Raw genomic sequence first — 25051 nt, forward strand, 5'->3', positions numbered from 1 at the left:
GACACTGAGTGAGTGATGCTAAACAAAAATCGCCGTTTCATTTTTGTTGTTGTTGCTGCTGCTCGAAGTGGTTGAACGGGTTGAGAAACGAGTTCGTCCACTCTTCTTGTGTTTTCTCTACCAAAGATTCTCTGGTATATATAATATATATATAAATTTTTATTTTATGTAACACTATTTTCTGTATTTTTGTCGTAAACGAAGGAGAGAGGTTATTGCAGAAAAAAAATATATATATTAGTATCGTACAGACAATATATAATGTATATTGATTCAGTTATATTGAAATTAGCTTTGCAGAAAAATTCGTTGAATATTTCAAAATAAAAAATGAAATGCAGTCAAACTCGGTTATAGCGGCCTTGGTTGTAACGACCCCTCGGATATAACGTCGATAATTTGCTAGGGATTTTTTTTGTAGAGAATAATGTTGAGGATTCTTGCTTAGAACGTCGATGGAAAGGAGACGACCTTGGATATAGCGACATATATTTTCACTTTTGCTTCTATTTTTGCGGCATTATCTCAAAAAATGAGAGTTTATCACATTGAGGCAATGTTTGTCTCCATTTAACAATAAAGAAATTTTTTTTTAAATTTTCATTCAACAATAAATATTTAACATATCTTCACTCAATCGTGAATTTTTAGGTATTCTTGCTCCAACAATAGTTTTCAGGCATACTTCCTTTCTGCAATAATTGATTTTTCAAGCTTACCTCCTACAACGGTACATTTTTTTGAAATTCTACATTCAACAATACATGTTTTCAAAAACTCATTCAGCAGTAAATTTTTAAGAATTCTTCGTTCAAATGTGAATTTTTAAAAATTATTCATCAGCCAATAAGTTCTTCGTTCAACAAAAAATTATTCCAAAAGTATATTTTTTTCAAATTCTTCATTCTCCAAAGATTTTTGAGAATTCTTCATATGTATATGAGAATTCTTTATCCAACAATAGATTTTTGAGAATTCTTCGTTTAACAATAAGTTTTTTTGAAATAGTATTTTCAAAAAAAAAAAACAACCTATATTATGCATATAACATTACACACACTAGATATAAATACCCGACGATGTGCCCTGGGTTTTTTATGTGCCCTGGGAGCCTCGAAAAAGTTACAAACAATTGTAAAGGTGTAAACATGAAACGCATTGTTCGGACACCGATACAACCAAAGCAAACATTCCAAAAAGTGATTGTTGAAGCCCAAGAATCATTTTTCTCCCCACAGTTTTTTGCCCATTTCGGGCATTCGCCTAGCTTTGACGAACTTTTAAAGTATCCTACAGTAATTCGTTCAAGTCGTGTCTTGATGATTTCAAAAACATCATGAATTTCATTTTATATTGTGGGTGTGTGAATGTAGGCTACTCAGTATAAATCCTTTTTTTCAAGAAAATTTTTTTAGGAATTCTTTCAACAATTACATTTTAAGCATTCTTAATTCGAAAATAGTTTTTTAAGCACTTTCTATCCAACGATAGATTTTTAAAAACTCATTCAACACAACAGATTCTTTAAAAACTCATTCAACAATAGATTTTTACGAATTCATTCAAGAATAGATTTTTACGAATTCATTCAACAATAGATTTTTACGAATTCATTCAACAATAGATTTTTACGAATTCATTCAACAATAGATTTTTACGAATTCATTCAACAATAGATTTTTACGAATTTATTCAACAATAGATTTTTACGAATTCATTCAAAAGCAAATTTTTCGAAATTTCTTCGTTTAGCATTAAATTAAAAATATATATATATTCATTAATGCATTTTTCAAAACACTCATTCAACAGTAAAATTTTCAAAATTCTTCGTCCAACAGTAAATTTCTAAGAAATCTTTATCCAAACAATAAACTTTTGAGAATTACTTTTTGTATTTCAAAGAATAGTTCTTCATCTAAAGGAAGGAAATTCCGAAAAAATTTTTCAGAATTCTTTATTCAACATTTAATTTTAAATTCTTCACTCAACAATAATCTTTTCTCTGTTATCAAATAAATAGTCAATCACCCCATGACATCAGACTCGATTATGGGGGGGGGGGGGGGGATAAAATAATAATAAATAAAATGAACCACCTATTTTATCTAAGGAAGCATTATTAACATTTCGCGAGCAGACATTTAGTGTCCCTTAAAGCCAGGTTTTCCTAGGAGCAGGTTTTTTATGGTGCGCGCAGCGTGAAAACGCTGATTGGTCAAAAAACCTGCATTTCAGGTTTTAACCAATCAGAGTTTTCACGCTGCAAAAGTTCTACTCCTAGGAAAGCCCGGCTTAAGGTTTACATTCTTGAATCAAAAAATAAATAATAACAGCACAGTATTCTACAACTTTTCAATATTACATTCACTGTGGCTTAAAAACACTGGCGCAAATCAGTCCAGCCCGTCATACCTCAACACAAACTCTCAAATACTGACATATTGATATTGATACATACTACAAATCTTTTAAATCCAATTTATGTTCATTGTATGCGTATATAACCTGTTCATTTTGCATACACTTTTCATTGCTACAAAACACATATATTATAATATTGCACACATTATAACATATGCACAAAGCAAAATGAGATTGGGGGGAAGAAAGAAAAACAAATTGTCAGACTCAGTCGAATCATAGCCAGAATCCAGCTAGCATTCACCAGAGCAGTGCGTTATATCTCGGTATATCAACATACACACGCGCACGAAAAGTCACGGCACAGATCACTGTCCCCCTCGGGTGCTTGCCATATTTTCAACTTGCTTTCTTCGCTGCAGTCCTGTGCAATATCTCGCTTGACGTGGTTCGGCGTCGTAGTGCTGGTCTTCGGAATCTCTTCAGGCGAGTCCTTCTGCCTTCTGATGAGCAAGTCGTCGCCATTGTTCTAAAAAACTCATCATATCGTGCATTTTGTTGCAGTTGATGGGATTATTGAGGAGTACTTTCTGCTAACTTTGGGAACTTATTCAACAGTAGATTTTTAAGAATTCTTCACCCGACAACAGATTTTTAAAACTCATTCTACATTAAACTTTTAAGAATTCTCCATTGAACAAGATTTTTCTAAAAAAATATCATTCAATAGTTTTAAGAATTCTCCATTCAACAATAGACTTCTCTAAAAAAACTCATTCAACAGTAGAATTTTAAGAATTCTTCCTTCAATAACAGATTTTTTTAAAACTCGTTAGACAGTCAATTTTTAACAATTACTCATTCAATCATTGATTTTAAGAAAACACATTCAAGAATTGATTTTTTTGTAACAAATTCAACTATAAATTTTTCCTTCTGAAAAAAAAAACCCTTATAAAACGTTGAATTTTTAAACAATAAAAACGACGCAGTTTAATTTACTATTAATTCAAAATTTTCCCTAAAAAATGTAAACATTGATACAAAACGCAAATAGTTTTTAAATAAAAATAATAAATAAACAAAAAAAAATGTATACGTATTCGAGTTAAAAATTTTTGAAGCCAAAACACGGACATGACATACACACGCATAATACTACTACTGATAATAATAATAATAGCAAAATGATAAGAATAACCCCCTCAGCAATCGCCATTTCATAGAGAACAACTAAACGAGTTTTTCCAGCCCCATAACCACCCCCCTCATCGGCGCCCTTACCCCCCTTATTGCCATCATTTGGCAAAGAATAAATAAATAAATATAATATATGTTCCTGTAAGAAAAGTTGGAGGAATGTCTTGAGGAATGAAGGGAGGGAGCCGCAAGGGGGCCCCCGTGGCCCCCGTCTTTCTTTTCTACTACCTTTCGATGTAATAAACTCCTCTCTGATCTTCATCTTCACATTGTAACCTGTCTGGGCTTCTTACTTACCTCTCTCTCTCTCTGTCCCTGGCTGATGGCCTCGGGCTTCCAAGGGTGGGCCCTCACCATTCGTTGGGAGGCTCTCTCTCTACCTCACTATCGTCCGATCATGAGATACAATATTAAAAATAAAAATAATATTTTTCTTACCCCCCTTACATGTTTTTCGGCCCATCTTTCTTGGTTGGCCCTATGGCGGTGGCGTCAGCAGCAGCAGCAAGATGTCGCCCAGGCCCTTCAGCACGTGACTTCATAGAAAATAGCTTTCTCTATACCTATAGGCACAATTTTTGTTTTTTTCGCCTATGATATAGGAGAGGGAAAAAAAAACATTCTGACCAATGAGAAGAGGCTTTTAAATCTTTTTTGGAGATGTGTCGGTTGAAATGGTCGTGGGCAGGTTTCTGTTTTGAAAAAATAACAAAAAAAAAAAAAATAACACGCCGGCCTTTTTTCAGGCCTTGTTTGTGGCTCGTGGTATCATCATATGCAGGCATGTAATTGACTACTGGTTAGAAAGCGTTTCAGTGTGTTTATTGTGGTTGTTGTTATTGTCCGGAGAGAGAGAATTGTGTGGTCGTTCATCGTTGCCGGAAGAATTAATTGATTAGCTGAGGGAATAGTTTGTGATTTGGATTGTGGATGATGATGATGTCTGAAGATAGTGATCCATGTTGTATTGGTTTACCATTGGATACGCATTGATTTCTTCTCTGGTTCGGGGATGGTCGTTGAGGACTAGTGTGACGTGTGGCCATATTGTGATAAGTGTGCCGACGTGTCGATCATGCCGGCCGGTGGTGTCGGTGGTTATTGGTCCACCAATCAAGTCATATTTCCTAGGAAAAGTCTCAAGAGGGAGATCAAAGACATGCGGTAAGTATTCCTTCCTCTTGGTTTACTGTATATCAGCGTTAATAAATTTTAATTAAATTTCATGAATATGGTGGATTTTCGTTTTCCTGGGCTAGATACCCGTCAACGTTCTTCTTGTAGGGGAGGGGGAGAGAACGGCCCATGTGTAGCCCTATCACATGGGCCCACTCGGTCGCAGCCCGAGGGTGTCAAATGCAGAGGAGCCCTTATGAAGAAGAAATCTGATGAAATTTCGGAAGTAATCATGTAAATCTGTAGGCAGGCATTTGTCCTGCTAGCCAGGCAGCAGGGTGCCTCAGAAAAATTACTTTGTCTGAGGGCCCAGGATACTCATAAGACAGCTCTGGGAGGGGCTGTTATGGTACTGAATTCTAAAACAAGTCTTCCTTTTCCCTTGCCTTATTTCACTGAAATATGCTTCACATCTATCCTTTTTTTCCAACCCCCCTACCCAAATACCATGGCTTCTTCTTTTATCTAATTTTTACCCGTGACCCCCCCCACCAACCCTAGAACCACGGTTGAAACCCCACTACTGTGTATATCATCTCGTTTCTCAACATTTCCGAACAAACCCAAGGAGCAGAAGAATGTCTGAAAAAAATTCGGCGCACCATCAGTCTACAGCATGACTACTATGACCAAATGTCCCGTATTTAACAGACATTCCTGTGTTTTGATCATTGATCACGTTGGTCGCACCACGGTCATTTTCTGCACGCGAGTGCTAATTAAGGACCTACAATTCATTGCCGATTCCGAACGACAGCCCTTTTTTTATAGTCTTCGAGAGGTTGGTACGTTAACCCCTCGGTGTGGTCGAAATTCTGCATTTTGTTCGTTGCTATTTGTTGTTTATAATTTTTCCGTCCTTTACGAAATTTGTTTGAATTTGTAACCTTCACTCAAACTGTGAAGATAATTTCTATATCTTATGAATCGCATATTATGGTAATTGCGGCTATGAATACCCATCGTTCGTATTTTTTGTCTTCTTTTTTTCCGTGCACTACATTTCAATTCATTGTTATTTACAGTTGACTTTTACAGAAATTTTAGAAACAATTGTCAACTTATGGCATCGTTTTTCGGTAATTGATTATGCCCCGTATTTTCTTATAATTCGAGATCCCAATTTCCCTTATTTTTTTCCATCCTCAATTAACTATAGTCACCTAGTCACGATGAATGTTCGTCTTGTAAAATACAGTTTTGTTTACTGCGACTATCAGCAACGTTTCATCCCCCCCCCCCCATCCTTCAGCAATTTTAGTGAAAATTAGCAAATTTGTTACAAATTGCATTTTTTGTCGAAATTTAGCGGCATTCCATAGCTATGGATATTAGCGATAGGATTACATACCTAATCTCTCGATCTTCACACTTACTATCAAGAAGATTGATGACAGTGAGTAATAAATCGAGATTTAAGGGTAATAGGATTAAATAGACCTAATCGTGGTATTAAGCAATAATTATAACACACAAACTGATTTGAATTCTTGTTTATAGTGACCTTGTGACGTTTTCAAGTGTTGACATTTTAGGGAAGTCCTAATGATAATGAAGTTTCGTTTTTTGAAGGTATTGTAGTCTATTTACCTCATACTTGGTGCTATTGTAATAGTGGCATTATCATCATCAGCAGAACGAAATTTTTGTAAGGACTTGGAGTCACGTTGCTTAAAATTTTTATTTTTGATCAATGTATAATTAATTTAGCAATGAACATTTGACTAGTTCATTCAACAATGCAGTTTTGAGGACGCTTTCTTCAACAATTCATTTTAAGGACTTTTTTTCGATGATGCATTTTCAGGTTTTCAGGATACATTTTCAATAACGCATTTAAATGAATTTTTTAAACTATGCATTTAGAAGAATCTTTTTCAAAAATGCATTTTTAATCTTTTTTTTTTCATCACATACAATAAATTTCAAGTAATTCTTTTCTCATCATAAAATTTCTAAGGACTCTTTTCTTCGACACAATGAAAATTTTTAATAATACTTTCTTCAACATAAAATTTTTACAATTGCTCATTCAACGATGAATTTTTTTGGGACTTTTAAAACAATGAATTTTTAAGGTCTCTTTCTTAAACAATGAACTTTTAAGAATTCTTTATCCAACAATAAATTTTTAAAAATCGTTTATCCAACAATGAATTTTTTAAAATCGTTCACCTAAGAATTGAGTTTTTAACTCTTAAATGTTTTGCATGTGCAAAGTGTTATGCAAAGTGCCTTATAGACGTTCATTACTGCCTCCCAGTTTGAAGATAACAATCCAGAATCGACTTTGCACATAAGTTGAGGTCATTTTCTTTCAATTTTGTAATTTGAATTTGCTGGTAGATGTCCCAATTAACGACAAAAACGCTTTGTTTGTTGCAGAGCATGTGCGGCTGGGCTAGGTACCGTTTCGTCCTTTCCCGATTCATCCTTAGGTCAAAATAGTCCCGTTTCGTCCGATCTCCTGTTTCCCCTCCCACTTCCCTGGATTACTGTCAATCAAGATAAAACAACCCGTGGTTTCACACTGAGAAGAAAGGCCAGTGACATACCAGCATAATGTCTGAAACAATTCATATTTGACCATATTACACAGGAATGTCCCGAATTTTTAGTCATATTCCTGTGTTTTTGGTCGTTCTCACTTTTTTGTACAATTTTCTGTTTTTTTTTTCAACGAAGCATATATTTGAAGCGGCATTCTCTACTAAATTATGAATGAAGATAATTTTCATCACTTGTGAATTATGTTATGATAATTACGTATAAATATTCATCCAAACATATTTGTTGTGTTCCAAGTTTTTTACCCCGTGGACTACATTGCGATTTCCAGTAAATTCTTCATTACCCTTTAATCAATAATTTATGAGCAATAAGTGGTGATTCCGCCGTCTTTCAACCAAGTTTTTGGTGAAAACACCTATGTGTGTTTTTGACTTATGTATTTGCCATGTATATTCAAATTATGATTTAAGATGGGAAATTAGATATTTTTTCGTGCTAAGGGTAAACACATCTCAACGAGAAAAATGCGGGAAATTGCGGGATCCGTAATACCAGACATAATTGTAATAACAAAACTGCAATTTATGACGAATTCTCTAATTTATTGCAAAAATTCCCGAAGGACGAAGAAGTAAAGAGCTGCTACAAATCGCAATTAAAAAATAATAATTTTAGTAGATATATTTCACCACGTGACTTGTGTGTGGGTGTATATTTTAATATAAACCCAACATATTTCATTCAGAAAATACAGAGAATTTGGAGCTTAAATATTGTAGAATACGGAATATTGGCAATTTTCACCAAAAACTTGGTGGAATCACCAGTTATTGCTCTTACATTATTAATTAAAGGGTAATGAAGATTTTACAGGAAATCGCAATTTAGTCCACGGGGTAAAAAACTTGGAACACAACAAATATGTTTGGATGAATATTTATACGTAATTATCATAACATAATTCACAAGTGATGAAAATTATCTTCATTCATAATTTAGTAGAGAATGCCGCTTCAAATATATGCTTCGTTGAAAAAAAAAACAGAAAATTGTACAAAAAAGTGAGAACGACCAAAAACACAGGAATATGACTAAAAATTCGGGACATTCCTGTGTAATATGGTCAAATATGAATTGTTTCAGACATTATGCTGGTATGTCACTGGCCTTTCTTCTCAGTGTGAAACCACGGGTTGTTTTATCTTGATTGACAGTAATCCAGGGAAGTGGGAGGGGAAACAGGAGATCGGACGAAACGGGACTATTTTGACCTAAGGATGAATCGGGAAAAGACGAAACGGGACATCACCGTGCGGCTGTGATTTCGTTGATTTGTTTGCTTTTTTCTTTTTCTTTTACGTTGAAGTTAGCAACCCGATTTTTTTTTTCTTACTAAGCTTTGAGTCACAAAGAAGGTAATTATAAAGGGTGCATAGCAAACGTAGGGAAGGGGGGAGGGTATGGCATTTTACTGGCCAACCGTTGATCCTAGAGTAACTCGTAGTACTCAGATGTGTCATTCGTGTCTGTCTCAAGGGGTTGTATAGTTATTAAAATAATAAAAACAATTTTATACATTCCCCGCGTGCCCCAAAACCCAGATGGAAAGTTGGTGCTCTGTCTCTCCTGATGCCAACTAAAAAAAAAAAAATTACACGTTTCCAAGTGTAATATTCGCTGAGATATTTGAAGAAAAATTTATTTTTTTATTTTAATATATACAACCCCTTGAAACACGAAAAACACATATCTAAGTTATTTAGAAACTTTTTCTAACTGGAAGTATACCTCTAGGATTAACGGTTGACCAGTAAAATGCCATACGCCCTGTTTGCTAAGCACCCTGTATATTTAGAATGTAATATTATGTATTTCAATACATCTATTTTATGGGCGATTTTTGAGTCTCTATACGGCAACTTTAAGGCCCTGTATAAGCAGTACAATTTGAGATAGTTTTTTTTAAAGACTTTCAGGGCTTTTAGGATTTTCGGGCTTTCTGTACGTGCTATCAACAATGAAAAAAAGAAAATAGAGAATTAAAAAATCGTTTATCTCCAAACTCATTGATCAATCCACTCAAATGATCCGAAAATGCGCCGCAAACCACATCAGATGACTTCGAGGGAAGGAAACATTCCGGGCCGGGGGCCATGTGTCGAAGCATGCATGTTCGGCACAAAGGTCGAAAGCGCTTTCGTACAGATATCGACCTGAAAACAACAACGGCATCTGTCCACGTTCTCGAAAAACTCCTCTTCAGTTTTAATTCGCCTTTCACACAACTGACATTTTTTTCCCATTTCTTTTGCATGGAAACGATTTAAAAAGGGAGAGAGAGAGAGAGAAAGCAGAATCCACATCCAGTCCATTCATGGAAATGGCGCTTGTGTTCTTCTGATTCTTCTTCTTTTTTTCCAGCTCGTTTATTTGAACAGCTTCGAATCAAGGTTATTTAGGCAATTGCTAAATGTCCGGTGTCATTAGAAGGGGGAAGAAACTGACGAAGATGAACGGGGTCCACGTTATGTAGGCCCAAGGATAGAAGTGGAAAAAAAAGAAGAAGAGATAAATGGAAAGAAAATGAATGAATGCTGGAAAATATATCAAATGTAATCAGGAGCCCCCGAATGGCCATAGAAAATGTTAATTGCCAGTGTTTCTCTCTGTCTTCCTTCTCATTCCTGAGCACTTCCCAATTTGCAAAAAAATAAAATAAATAAGATGATGCCTGTCTGACCTTTTGCTAGGCCTTCTCGTGCGCCACGCTCTAGGCCTAGGGGTCAGTTCTTGTTGATGCTCCCTGACACCAACTTTACTCAAGTTCAAGCCTTCTTCATCCTTGAGATGAATTCTCAAGAGAATGATGCTACTTTTTTTCCGTTTTGAAAAAGAAATTTTCTATTTTCAAGTTCGTGCTTTGAAAAAAAAAGATGTGGGGATGGCCATTAGTGGACAAGGCGGGCCGAAAGACAGGTGCCGATTGCTCACCTTAATTAAAGAGGTCCTCTGCGAGACGCGGATGTTGTTCGTTATTCAAAGTGTGTGTGTTGTATGCGTAGTCTTCCTCATCATGGATATTGCTCATCAATCTCTTGGTAGTGTAGAAACCGTGTTTTCCACAATGGAAATAGCAGGATAGTATATTTTTGGATTGCGTCTAGTTTTGATAGTCTAGGCTAGGAATGCTCACCTTCCGCCCCGCCGGGAGCAGGTTTCCGTTTCATACAGTGTCCGTCTTAGGCCGGGATTACACTATAAAAGTTTGATAAAAAAGTACTTTTATAAAACTTAAAAAATACCGCCAACAAAATTATTGGTTTCATTCTAGAAAATGCAACCAATGATCTTATTGGTAGCATAATAATGTACATTATTTTATGCATTACCAATATACGAGAGATGACACAAATCATATATATTACATTTAAATTAATTAGTTTATTTTCAAGTGATTTATTTTTGTTGTACCGTACTTCAATTACATACGAGAAGGTTACGTAATTTCACGCATTATGTCAATTGAACCTCTATTAAGCGGAAACCTGTGTTCAATGGAAAAAAATCTCGGTCCCTTGCAATTCCGTTGAAGACAGGTTTTCAAATTTATGTAAATCCTATAAATACAGTGTGCAACATCCCATATTCTTTTTTCAGTATATATTGACAATTTTTTTGTCATGTAATTGCATTCAGGGCAAATTGCATTTGCTTAATATATGACGCTTCAAAATTTTCTCTCCTGGATATTTCAATGCTTGCCAATAAAAGGATCAAAATTGAAGTGTTAAATTAAAATTTGTTTGTTTAGATGAAAAATTAAAGGTTAAGATTAAAATATGCTCAAGTATAATATCTGTAGTTGGTGAAATCGCTTCCAGGGGCTCTTGAGCGGACCGGGAAGGTGGTAGAGACTATACGAGTTCGATACAGGATCTAACATGTCGGGCATCAAGGAAAACAATTCTTGGGTAGGACAAGTAAAAGTTTAGAAGACTGGGTCTGATAAGAGATATCAAGAATGCCTAGAAATTCACCACGTCTAGACTTCGGTTACACACGGAAGAGGCTGGTGAATGGGAAATGAATGATAATATTAATGTGATAAGTTTCTCTTCTCGTGAGGACGACCCTTATCTCAGTCTCCACCGAAGACGTGTCATTAGGTTTCGATTCAAGCCGCGTCCTTAAAGCCACTGGTCCATGTCCATTTCGAAACACCAGAGATTCCGATTCACATGCAAACGCGTACAAATTTATGTACACGTGATCGAATCTTGAACTTCCGAGGCGATTAAACCCGATAAGGTCGAGATCAATTGGGGAAGGGCGTTGGGAACTCTCTCGTTCAGACCTTTATTATTACATACCCGTTATTGGTCTTTCATTTCTCATTCCGTGCGGTATTGAGCATTACGGTCCATGGGATCGACCTGAGAGCTACGAAAGGGAGCCTACCATTAACGAGATGATTGACCCGAATTTGCTACAACTCATTTGTTGGGGGAAAGAAATGACGAGAGGAGATCCTTTCCGGGATATATTTTATAGTAAAAATAATGGTTTTATTTACAGGGTGATTCCATAATTCCCCCTTGCCGCATTTTACTGGCGAACCGTTGGACCTAGAGGCATACTTCCAATTAGGAAAAGGTATCCAAATAACGTGTAGAACTCAGATACGGCATACATGTTGCAAGGGGTTGTATAGTTATCAAAATATAAAAGTTAACTTTTTATACGGACACACTTTCCTCAAACTTCCAAATTAGGAAGCTGTTGCCCTGTCCAGCACCTCCTAGAGATAGAAGGCCTCCCCGCACCGGTTGCCATAAACTTTATTCAGACTACCTGGTGTTACTAGACTTAGTGTTCAAAATTTTCAATGGGATAGATAGGATGGACCATGAACTTTTAGTACACTGCCAATCGACTGCTTTTACAAGGGGACACCGGTATCGATTGGTAAGGGGCAATGCGAGGTTATGGTGTCGCTAGGAATTTTTCTCTAATAGGGTTGTCAATAAATGGAATAGCTTACCCCCGGAGGTAGTAAATTGTAACACAATTGACACGTTTAAAAAGAAATACGATAAACATGTTGGGGTAAATCGAGAAGCTATCCATTCTTAGAATTAGACAACCATAAGTATTCTTTATGGGCATTGTATAATATTTTATCATGTGTATATATTGTTTATAATTTGTGTTAATTGCATTTTTAATTGGGTTGGTATATATTTTTTTTTGGAAATATATGACATCCATATTTTTATGGGCATCTTTTTCTCAGCCACCTCGTTGGGCATTTTGCCTGTTGTGGCGTTGTATTTGTATTTGTATTTTGAAAACAGCAACCTATTTCGTTTCTTGTTATTTTTGCGTAGAATCTTCCTGATTGACTCACAAATTGGTAAGCCTTTGCGAATCAAGTTTGGGTCGTGACTTTTAGCTCAAGAATCCCTGCTATAGGAAGAATTTTGCGGAACAAAATTTTTGTCGTGACCCATAGCTCAAGAATCACTGGCTATAAGAGTGTTTGTACCACCCATTTCGAAATCCATTGCGAATCAAGTTTGGATGGTGACCCATGGCTCAAGAATCTCTGGCTGTAGATTTGTTCGATTAATTTTGGAAAGACATCGCCATGTTCCGTCAATGACGAAACATGGTCACGAATAACGGCTGTAATGGGTTTATATGACCCCTGTCGAAGCTCCTACGACCATGGAGGCTAAGGCCATTTGAGCCCCTTCCCCCCAATAAATTTTGTAAGAGGACTGAGGCCCCCCCTCCCCCCAGTAAATTCTAAAAAAAACAATGCAATGCACCTTTCCTCTCCTGCATACGCGCTTGAGTCCCGTATATATGGGACGACCAGCAACTTTCATCTCCCTCCAATGTTTTCTTCATGTCGGCGCCTCTACCTACGACCCATAGGTTATGAACCCCTGCTATAGTGGAACCGTCTATAACGGACACTTCCGTCAGTGAACACCTGCACTGACGGACACAATTTCGAATTGCATCGGTGTGTGGGACTCATTATATCTTACTATCCATTAACAGACACTCCTCGTTAGCGGACAAAATTTTGGGTCCCATGGATGACCGTTTTATCGAAAGATTCTACCAAAAAATATCGAAGTGAATGAATGAGGTAGATATGGTGCTCCCTATTGGTAGAAACGACTAGTTTACACTGTAATTTATATCACAAATATTCCAGTTCGAATAAACCCTGTTGCCTAATCCGATAGAGCTCATCACGAAGATTCAGGAACTGTTAAAATATGAATTTCGAGAAAAATAAAATGGAAATGTTCCCCTTTTAAAAAATAATCTCAATTGGAAGTATGTTTCTAGGATCAACGGTTCGTCAGTTAAATGCGGCAAGGGGGGAATTATGGAATCATTCTATTTCGGCTATTTCCAAGAGAAACCAGTGCCGCGGCCCGATAACGGGCCGCGGCAGTGGTTCAGAAACACATTTCGCACAGTTTTTTTTTTCTTCTAATTCTTTCCAGCATCGTGCTACAAAATGCTTGAAGCATAATAGCCCCGCGAGTACGATCTCAATATTTTTTTTTCCAGAGACGTCTTATTAAGCGTGTTGTGTTGGACGGTCGTAATAAGAGGTTCCTATTAGGTTGCGTGAGGAAGGAGTTGCATGTTACATGCAGTCGGCGAAGGCAGGCACCACCTACCTTAGAGGGCGTTCACTACTACCTTCATCGTGTCCTTGAACGGGGGCAACATCCTTACCCCTCTCTCATGCTTTTCTTGTTCTGTTCTTTTCTGTCTTTCGATCTTGTTTATCCTGTCTTCTCATCAGGGCACAAGAGATCTGTCTTTGTCAACATGAAAAGCTCGAAAAATGAAAAAAAAATAATTTTTTTTTAGTAGTTTTTATTTGAAAACTCCGTGAAGCCATTTCTGGTCAAGCCACCCCACCTCCCTTCTCTCCTTCCATACACTTTACAACTCTCCTGTGGTTGAAGACATCGCCAGATTTCTGACTTCTTGATATTCCTTGGCTTTTCTTGGTCAATTTGACAGCACCGTGAGTATCCATAATATTTTAAGAGCGTTTAATGAATGCTTTTTTATCTTTTTTTTTTTTTTTCATATCGTATTACAGGTGTTATACTACTTCACTAACTCTGGCCATAACGCTATATTGCAATTTAACGCCATTGATGAGATGTGTTGGAAATGAAGGCGCTGTTTATTACAGATGGTATATTGGTTCTGCACAAAAAAATAATTATCAAAAATAAATGTCCGCAACAAAATTCTTAGAGACGCTTCTTTACCTGCTGATAAATGAAATGCGGGGTGGTAATAAATAAACTGATACTACTCAGACGTATGTAGCGCTGATTCTGATGGAGGTATTTTGATGAAACTTCGTATACAGCAGTGTTTCTCAACCGCCGGGCCCTTACATCAGTCAAACTGCCCCCCCCCCCCAATGAGTGATTTTTTTCTATTTATTTCCTATTAGTCAAGTGTATGACCAGGCAGGGCAGCAACTAGATACTTTGTTACAGTCTGAGTGTGTATCTAGTGTTGGGCTGATTTTTCAGTCCTGCCATCTATATTTCAGAAATGAAGTGAGTAAAGTGTAATGACTGAATATTTTTACCATTGTAGGCCTGTTGCTTTCTGGGGCCAGACTTTTTAACTGGGAGATCGGCTCACATTCATGCCTCAAAAATGGGAAAACTTGTTGACTGGCAACATGGCGTGTTAGTCTCCTAGCTACTCCAGTATCGTGATTACTGAAATATTTCTTCATATTCTCATGCAGTGGCGTTTTAACGTGCGAATCAACGGAGTATCGAATCAAACAGGGACCTGAAATTATTGAACAATCATTGATTCTGAAAAAAAAAATTATTGCTTTCAATAATTCTTTCTCTCATCAATCCGAAATTTTCATTAGTTCTGAAATACGGTAAATAGTTTCACGATATGCAGTAAAACGTGTTTAAGTTGGACACACATCTATCTACGGTTCAATTAAACTTTATTCACGTCAAAGAGATGTCCAAGTTATAGAGGTAAACAGCATTGTGTGGACATCCTGTGTTATAGGATTAAGGCCGGTTCCATTCAAAACCGTCCAATGTAGACGCTTGCTGATTTAAACTCCATGCAACCCCTAACGATATTATGGTATTTCCGAGAAGACCAAAAAGCACTTTTTTTTTCATAATGATGCAATGGCAAAGACCACAATTTTATTTATTGAACAATAACTTGTTGTAATGGCTCAGGCCATGTGCTCGCCCAAGAACACGTGAACACATTCAGCCAATACAAAACCCAAAACACAGGTATTGTGTAATCCACTTAAGACATCAGATGAGAGGATAATAAATTCTAAAACTAGAGATCCCCACGTTGTGTATATCCTAGAGTTGGAGCGGAAGCGTCTTTTAAACGGGTTTCTACTTTCGTTTAATAATAATAATAATAATAATAATAATAGTAATAAAAAGGAACACAAATTGCACATTGGGTCACGGACCTCACAGTGACAGATGCCTCACTTTACGCATCCATCTCCATTTTGTTTCGCGGTTTGTAGTCTTTCAGTTCCCACTGAGTGGTAGGTAGTGCATAAAGAGAGAGAGATAAGAGATAAGCCGGATTTCTGAATCTCTGAAGGAAAAAAAAAAAAAAAGAACAAGACACCGACTAACTTATCTTCTTATTACCTAGAGAATGTAGTTGAAAAATACAAAGAGAAAAGCCATAGAGTTCGTAAAGTTTTTTTTTCGTTGTATTTTCTTTGTGACTTCTGAACTTTGAGGGAAAGTTAAGGGACTTACAAAGGACCTTTTTACTTTTTTTCTTTAAAAGTGTATTTAATTTTTATCTTATTTTGCAGTGTTCAGTGTCCGGGTGTGGGCAATCCTGTTTTGACCTTTTAACGAATAGCACAAGATGTGGCTTTGTGTTTAGTTGAATAAGTACAAATGTTAGGTTTTTGAAAAAAAGTGCGATGTGGTGTCTTTCTTTCTTATTATTTCTGAAGTGAAGGGAAGACTGGTACTGTGTGTGTGTGTGATGTACCAGTCCTTCTTCTCCGCGTATAAAAGTCATGAATAATGTAATAAGTGGGAATCTGTGATGGGACCTACGGGTGGTAATTGATGGACCTCAGAAGAGTGAAACGTCGATTTCCGTGTTTGATTTGTTTTGTTTTTTTTTGATTTTTCGTTTGATCTTCGTGATCTTTTGTCACCATCGATCGTCTCGGAATGGAGTATTTTTGGCGAAATTATTGAATGGTATCAATATCTAAAAGTGAATTGAAAGAGGAGGAGAAACACACACATACCAGGCTGGACAAATCGCTCACACATGCCTCGAGCGTGTAAAAATTTTGACTGGGCATATACTTTTTTTTCAACCACATGCCCGAAGCAGGCATATATATATGTTAAGGTAAATGTTATAAATGCGGTTATTATTATGCATAATGACTGGCTATTATGCATACTTACTTATCGTCTTGGTAAGTTTGATAAATTTCCCTAAATTTATCACTTTTACCGGCGGTTATGCAGAATACCCAAGCGTCGCATCGTTGGTAAATATGATAAATTGTACTACATGATATACTATACATGATAATTCATACATGTATTGCATCATTATATCAGGGTCCGACTATATTCATCCCACATACTTGAGTCATTCGGAATTTTTTCGTATTTATCAAATTCGCCAATTACACTGGGGGTATTATGCATATCACAGATAAAGGTGATAAATTTCAAGCATTTATCAAATTTAACAACGGCACTCTAGGTTATTATAAATAATCGCCGGTAAAAGTGGTAAGGAGTATTTATCCAATTTACCAACGACGCTTGCGTATTGTGCATATTAGCCGGTAAAAGTGATAAATTTATCAAACTTAACAAGATTATGTTCAACACACAAATGCGCACGCGCATTATAAATTGAATACAAATAAATACAAATGCAACGCCACAACAGACAAAATGCCCAACGAGGCAGCTGAGAAAAAGATGCCCATAACCAATATGGATGTTATATGTTTCAAAAATACAACAACCCAATAAAAAATGCAGTTACAAACAATATATATATACATATACATGATAAAATATTATACAACGTTCGTGTTCATATAACGTGCGAACATGGGCTCTCATATACTGCAACTAGTCTTAAAATAGAATCATGTATTGCAACTGGACTGTTCTGGAAAACGGAAAAGCTCACTTCCAGCGAAGTAGTATATCTTAGTATTCACGGAAGAAGAGGAAAATACTTAGTTTGACTAAAAACGTAATTATATATTTTTCAAAAAAATATAGATATTATATGGCCCTGTTATACTGTGTATGTTAGGTGTGTAAGATATATATATATTATTCATAATAAAGTGTATAAAGGGATAAAAATTCTGAAAAATAGATGGAAAATGTTTCCATCTGAAAAATTGAAAAAATTAAAACTTGGGAAAATTCAAATTAGAAGAAATTGAAATTCAGGAGGAAATAATAAAGGCTGCTATTATATTAGAATTTAAGAAAAGCAAAAAAAAAAAGAAATTAGAATTTAAAAAAAAGAAATTAGAATAAAAAGTTAAGAAAGAAATTAGAATAAAAAGTTAAGAAAGAAATTAGAATAAAAAGTTAAGAAAGAAATTAGAATAAAAAGTTAAGAAAGAAATTAGAATAAAAAGTTAAGAAAGAAATTAGAATAAAAAGTTAAGAAAGAAATTAGAATAAAAAGTTAAGAAAGAAATTAGAATAAAAAGTTAAGAAAGAAATTAGAATAAAAAGTTAAAAAATAAATTAGAATTTTAAAAAAAATCGAGAAAATCAAATTAAATTGTTTGAAATAAACCGGAATCCCAAAAATAAAACATATCAAATCTGGAAAAAGTTATGCAGAAAACATTACAATTTTTAACAATTTCGAAATGTGAAAAAAAATTAATCGAAACCTCCACTTCATATCAAAATCGCAAGAAATAATTGGAATTTACCGAAAAGTCAAAATTTTCTAGATAAAATAATTAAAATCATAATAATAATTTCTATTTGCAGGGAAAGTTTTTTTAATCGAATCTAATTTAATTGAAATAGATAAAAATTCTAGTAATAATTATAATTAGAAATGAAAATCGGCAGAAAAACCAGTCAAAAAAAAAATATTTTAAATAATAATAGTCATTATCAATGATTAAATCTAACTAACGAAAGCAAATGAGAGTTCGCGTATAGCAATTAAAAACAATTTAGTATTAAACGACCACTTTCTCCGTCCAACCAATTACAAATAAGTGAAATTTTCAAATCGAAAGAGAAAAACATATGTAATTATCAATAATAATTAACGAGAATTATTTCAACTAACATTTCCATCTATAGATACTTCCGTGAAGGCAAGACCCGGATTTTTAAATTAATAATAATACTAATAAATGACAAAAAAAGCTTCGATTCACACGAGTGGAATCATAAATATTCTCCGTATAATGAACAACAATGAGAATAATGAAAGAATAATAAATAAAAATCATTTTATAACGCGGAAAAAAACGTCTTAAACGAGTTCTCACAATCCGTGATATTCCCTATTTACACAAAAAAGCTATTATAATAATATCTCGACGTCAACACTAGTCAATCTATGCATACACAAAACGATACACATTCTTCGGATATAACAACAACAATCGCCGGTCAGCTTGACCGTGGATGACCCATCCTCCGATTATAACGCTATTCAAAGCATTTTTCTATTAATAAAAAGAAATAATTATATGGAAAAAAATAAATAATAATGGAAATGGCCATTTTTTTTGTTTCTCTTAATGTAATTTGTATAATTGATAAGGAAAAATTCCGATCCGATTGTTTATTTTTTTTTTACCCTTTTTCTCATATCATTGTTGCTGATGTGGGTTATTATTATTGTCATTATTATTATTATGACTGTTATTAAAAATTATTATTATTATTATTAGCTTCTCATATAAGATGACGGGTTTTTCGGATAACTGTTAAGAGAGGGAGCCAAAAAATAACTATACGGAATGATATTGAACTTATGCTCTTATTTATTTACTTATTTATTTGTTTATTATTTATTTATTATAAATGGGAAAAAAGAAGAGTAAAACTGTTTCCATTGTCCAAGATGGAAGAGCAACGCCCGGTCCGAAATTGGAAATAATAAAGAACATATTTTTTCAATTTTTCCTGAGAGAATCTACTTCCGCATTTGTGAGAAAATGGCCGTTTCTTTTGAAGAAAAATTTTATAATAATTCATAGGAGATATAGTAGAGAAAATATTATTATTATTATTATTATTAAAATATAGTGGAAATATATTTCGAGTGCGGTCGGTCATTCGTTTTTTAGATTCCGCATTGACCTCTACTTGATTCAAAAATGAAAAATTAATATTTTGAATCAGATTGGCGTGGATACGCTGAGACGTGTGCAGTTAAAGGGGATTTTAGGACAATTCAAAGCCAACAATAAATTCATCGACAAACGATTCCCCACCACGAATTTTACCGACAAACGATTCACCACCACGAAATTTACCGACAAACGATTCACTACCACGAAATTTACCGACAAACGATTCACCACCACGAAATTTACCGATAGGGAAATTCACCGATAAACGATTCACCACCCCGAAATTTACAGATAAGAAAATTCGCAGATAAGAAAATTCACCGACAAAAAAATCACCGCTAAGAAAATTCACTTACGGAAAAATCACTACAAGAAAAATTCACTGACAACAGTTCGTTAACAGTGATTCAGCAAGTGAGTGAATGAGTTGGTGAATGAGCAAGGGAATAAGCTGGTGAGTGAGTGATAGTATGATGAGTGACTGTGTAAGTAGCTTTATGAGTGATCGAGTGAGTAACCGTATGAGTGGCCGTATAAATGACCGATTGAGTGGCTATATGAATGACCAAGTGAGTTTGTGAGTAAGCGATTGAGTGACCGATATGAATTAATCGGTGAATGGAAGAGTGAGCGAGTGAGGGAGTCAGTGACCGTTTGAGTGCCCAAGTCAGTGGGTAAATGAGTGAGTGATAGCATGAATGAATGAGCAAGTGAGTGAACGTATGAGTGACTCACTAACTCGCTCACCTGATTATTTGCTAACTCGCTCACCTGATTATTCGCTAACTCGCTCACCTGATTATTCGCTAACTCGCTCACCTGATTATTCGCTAACTCCCTGGCTCCATCAATTGCTCACTTACTCACTCACCTGCTCATCTACTCACTATGTGTGACCTTGCCGATGAAATTTCACAGAGATGAATTTTCCTCTCGGTGAACTGTGTCGATGAATTTTCCAGCTATGAATTGTTGGTGAATTTTCAGCGTTGAATTGGCGACGAATTCTCCGGCTGTGAATTGTCGATGAATTCTCCTTTTGTGAGTTGTTAGTGAATTCTCTTTCTGTGGATTGCCGATGAATTTCCCCCTTCCGTGAATTGTCGATGACTTCTCCATTTGTGAGTTTTTTCTGTGAATTTTTCTGCTGCGGATTGGCGATGAATTTTCTTGCGGTGAATTGGCGATGAATTTTCCGCACACGGTCAAAGGGTTAGTCACGTTTTACCCTTGAAAGAAAACCCATAATGCTTGTTACATTATGAACGTTTCCCTGTTACTGTGGGAGCCCGAAGATGTCTCGAAATGATAACTGTTATTTTAGCCAAAAAAAAGATAAAGGAAGCTCGAGAAATCATTAATTTCCCAACATAAAAAATATAACTCACCATGTAACCCTTCATAGTTCTCTCTTGTTATTTATTTATTTTTAATCTATACATACATACATAGAAGAAGATGGCGATGGCCTTTACGAAGATGGCCAAACCCTTTTCATTTCTTTATACCCGATTCCCTCTCGACTTTAAAGGGTATTTTCTTTTATAAGACACTTTACATTGTGACTGGGCCCCCCCTCCCCATTCTAAGAAAATGATGATGGGCCTTCTTGCTTCTTTTTTCCTGATTTTAAATCTCGTGTTATAGGGCGTAGGCCCCATCTACTAGATTATATTGTGGGTGGACGAGTGCCACGTGACCTGGCACGTGTGATCGCTACGTGAAGAGATAGATAGGTAGATAGATGGTCAGCTGGCCACACGCCAAAAGAAATGGAGGCGTCTGGTTTGGAGCTGTAGATGGCGTCTGAAATTGGGATTTTTTGTTGTTGTTGGGTAATCACCTCATTTTCTATGGTTTTGTCCTTTTTATTTGAATCTTTTACTTTTTTTTTCTTCTTAGATGTGAGTTTCCTTAGAGATGCTTCTAATCGGTGCATCCGCTTTACGTGTAGCAGTTACACCTTGAGATCATTATACAGCAGAGGTTCTTAACGCGTGGGTCGTCACCCAAACTTGGGCCTCGGGGGGGGGGGGGGGCTTCCGAGAAGGGTCGTACGAATCTACTTACAGGAAAGAATTTCCGAGCTATGGGTCACGACAGAAACTTGGTTCAGAAGGGCTTCCGAGATGGGTCGCTCTGATCCACTGACAGCCAGAGGTTCTTGGTTCTTGAGCCATGGGTTTCAACAGCGGTTTCCGATAAGCGTCGTACAAATACCACTTACAGCCAAGGGTTTTTGAGCTATGTGTCGTGACCTAAACTCGATTCGCTGGGTCTTCCGAGATGGGTGGTACGAATCTACTTACAAAAAAGAATTTTCGAGCTATGGGTCACGCCCGAAACTTGGTTCAGAAGGGCTTCCGAGATGGATCGCTCAGATCCACAGACAGCTATGGGTTCTTGAGCCATGGGTTTCAACAGCGGTTTCCGATATGCGTCGTACAAATACCACTTACAGCCAAGGGTTCTTGAGCTATGCATTGTGACGTAAATTTGATTCGCTGGGTTTTCCGAGATGGGTCGTACGAATCTACTTACAGTCAAGGGTTTTTGAGCCATGGGTCACGACTCAAACTTGATTCGCAGAGGCTGGCGAAATGAAGAGTGAAGACTTGCGAAGAATGGGGCTTTTTTCCAGTCTCTTTCCAGACGTACTATTTCGTAGGAATCCTGGATTCCACCTAGGGCAGTAGTTCTTAATCCTTTGTGTTCCGTTCTTCTTGGCCCTATGAAAATATTAACATTGAATTATCAAGGGTCTGTCTACATCTAAGACAGAAATGCACTTATCGTCATGGATGTCCTGGAAAATGAAACTGATCACACGGACATTCCAGTAAATACGCATTCACATTCGAAGAAGGGGAACCATCACCAGATTCATTATCTCGAAAACAAATCGCTTTCATATGAATCGAGTCAGTATTCGAATTCATTATTCATGAGAGCGTCAAGTAGTATGAACATTTTGCTACTATCTTTTTCTTTCATTATTTCGCCATCTTGACCATTCTGCGAATCTTGAGAGAAAGGAAAAGAACGGGCACTAAATTACATGCTTCTTATATGCAAGGGGCATAATTACGTTGAAGGTGATTAGAAGTTGAACTAATAAATTGCTTTTTTTTCTGCTTTTCTTTGGCTCGTCTTACCCGGGGTCTGAACCCACGCTTCTCTCTCTCCCTCTCTGACGTGTGTTTCCCCGCGCACAACACTTACGTAATGCTATCATTATCTCTGTTGATGCTCATTATTATCATTATGATTATTATACTCATCACTATGAGTCTTTTACTCGTGCGTCTCCTCTTACTGCTGGCATTGCCTAGGCATATACATTTATATGAAGGTCATGGAAGTTTTTAACGTTGGTGGGGATACCTGTAATTTTAGGTCTTCTTCGTGACGGACTTGCCAACACTGTGTTGAAGCCTAAGAATTTATGGAATGTGGGATTTTTTTTTTTATCTTGGGTATCCGTTTTGGAGTGTTTCCGTTATCCTTTGTTGAGAATTCCTAAAAAATATTTAACCTCTATTTCTCGCCCATGGCCTCCACTGGACTATATTTTCTACTCGTGGCCCAAGTGTCATATCAAGGGTCCACCTACCCTCACCCTTTCTATTCATTGATTCTTTTGAGTAAATTTATATAGAACAAAATTTCATAAATAATGTTCATGTACGGACCGCTGCGCTGGAATGGAGTGAGCTTCCGTCTTGTGGAGGTTCTAATTCAGGATCGATTCAGCATAATCGGCTATGGATACTCACAGGGCTTAACCGATTTTTTTTTTTAACTATGAATAGGCACTGTTGAAGAGCCTATGGCGTTCGAAATTTTGCCCTTTTTATACTCACCGAGAGGTTGGTGTGCTAACCATCCGATGTGGGTCTTCCTGAGGTAGCAAACTTTTTCTGTGGTCATGTCCCGTTTCTGATGCACCCCTGCGTCAGGAAAGTTTCTGACAAGGACGAACCGGGTATCGAACTCGTGACACCTCTAAACATCCTTTGGTACTTTAAGCCAGTATCCTATCGGCCTGGGCTACCGCGTCCCCTTGGGGTCCCGTGCTGAGTTGGAAGTAACAGCTTACTCATACATACTCTTGGAAATTCATAGTTCCAAATCTTATTATGTGGCCCCGCACCTCCCCCTCCACCCTTCCCCCATAGAAATGAGGCTGGGATGAGCATTGCCATTCCGGTCTCAGCTTTGAATATATTTTTGTCCTCAAAACAATTCTCGGCACTGTGGAAGTAGCACGGCACCCTTGATGGAAAATCGCTAGCCATTGTGTGGCCGTATGGGTGCCCTAATGGTCTTCGCATCACGATATAGAAATTGAAGGATTTTAAAATGGACGTCGTGTTTTAGACCCGTGGGTGCCAGGGTTGGACAAATCCATTTCCCGACATGCGTTTCTTTCGACTACATGCCCGAAGAAAAAAAAAATGGAATGAAATTCCATGAGAGGCTTTCTTCGGCAGCCATGCAATCACCGTATTTTGTACTATTTTTCCGCCCCAAGTGGTCATGGGCTGCCAGAGGTTGGTGCGCTAACCTCTCGGTGGAGACCTCCTGTGGTAGCAATGTTTTTTTTCTATGCGGTTGTGTTGCCGACTTTTCCTGTGAACCTACCTATGTACTATGTGAAATGCATAGGTAAAAATAGCGATGGGATTCATCGTAGGTGCCTGGACTGTAGGGTGCTGCTGCTGCTGCTGCGCCCTTCGCACCTTCTCAAGTCCGGTTTGATTACTGATGCATTCTGGGGATGCTTGGATCAGTACGACAAAATACCGTGGGTGCTCGAGTACCCACAGCGGTTGCTGCTCCGACGCCAATGCAGCCAGATTTAAATTCTAAAATGCTTTTAGATCGCGCTCACACAAGGTAAAATTTTCAGAGCAGATTATTTGCGTTCGAGGATAAGCTGACTATTCCAGGTCCCAACTTTAACTTGGTAAGTTGGGGCTCCGGGCGAAGCAAGAATTTTGGATGCCCACGTCCAGACTCAAAGTTTTTGCTCAGTAACAAAATGAATATGTCAACTTTGAAAAGAATCCTGTTTGGGAGATTCGGAACCCCAAAATATGCCCTGGGCAGTGCCGTCTTAAGGCACGGCCCGGGGGCCTCAAGCGAAAAGGGGCCCATGATACTCTTAAGACGGCCCTGGGTGGAATAAAGATCCAGAACTGGACATGGCCACCTGATCCAACACAAGGGAAGAAAAGAAGGTACCGCGCGAGGCAACAATAGAATACAACTTCACGAATTTATCGACGTTCGGATCGGATAGGGCGTCAGAAAAACCCCGCAAAATGTCGGATTTCACGATAATCCGTGTTATATACTATCGGATATCAT

The 25051-nt window shown here is 37.0% G+C and overlaps 1 protein-coding gene across 2 annotated transcripts in view; it reads left to right on the forward strand.

Moving 5' to 3' along the window:
- Positions 1-25051, forward strand: part of LOC149070252 (uncharacterized) — a 400545-nt gene that overhangs the window by 60382 nt on the left and 315112 nt on the right. The window contains exon 1 of one of the 2 annotated variants that reach the window (XM_089250038.1): positions 4341-4728. The exons of the other annotated variant lie outside the window; for it this stretch is intronic. Coding sequence (XP_089106164.1) covers positions 4640-4728 — 89 coding nt within the window. The 5' untranslated portion in view covers positions 4341-4639. Of the gene's footprint in view, positions 1-4340; positions 4729-25051 lie in introns of those variants that run through there. 2 annotated transcript variants of the gene reach the window in all.

Source organism: Pholcus phalangioides, unplaced genomic scaffold (assembly GCF_987345545.1).
Source record: "Pholcus phalangioides strain wild (caught in Gottingen) unplaced genomic scaffold, Ppha-v1.0 ptg000022l_1, whole genome shotgun sequence".
In the NCBI taxonomy this organism is placed as follows: Eukaryota; Metazoa; Arthropoda; class Arachnida; order Araneae; family Pholcidae; genus Pholcus; species Pholcus phalangioides.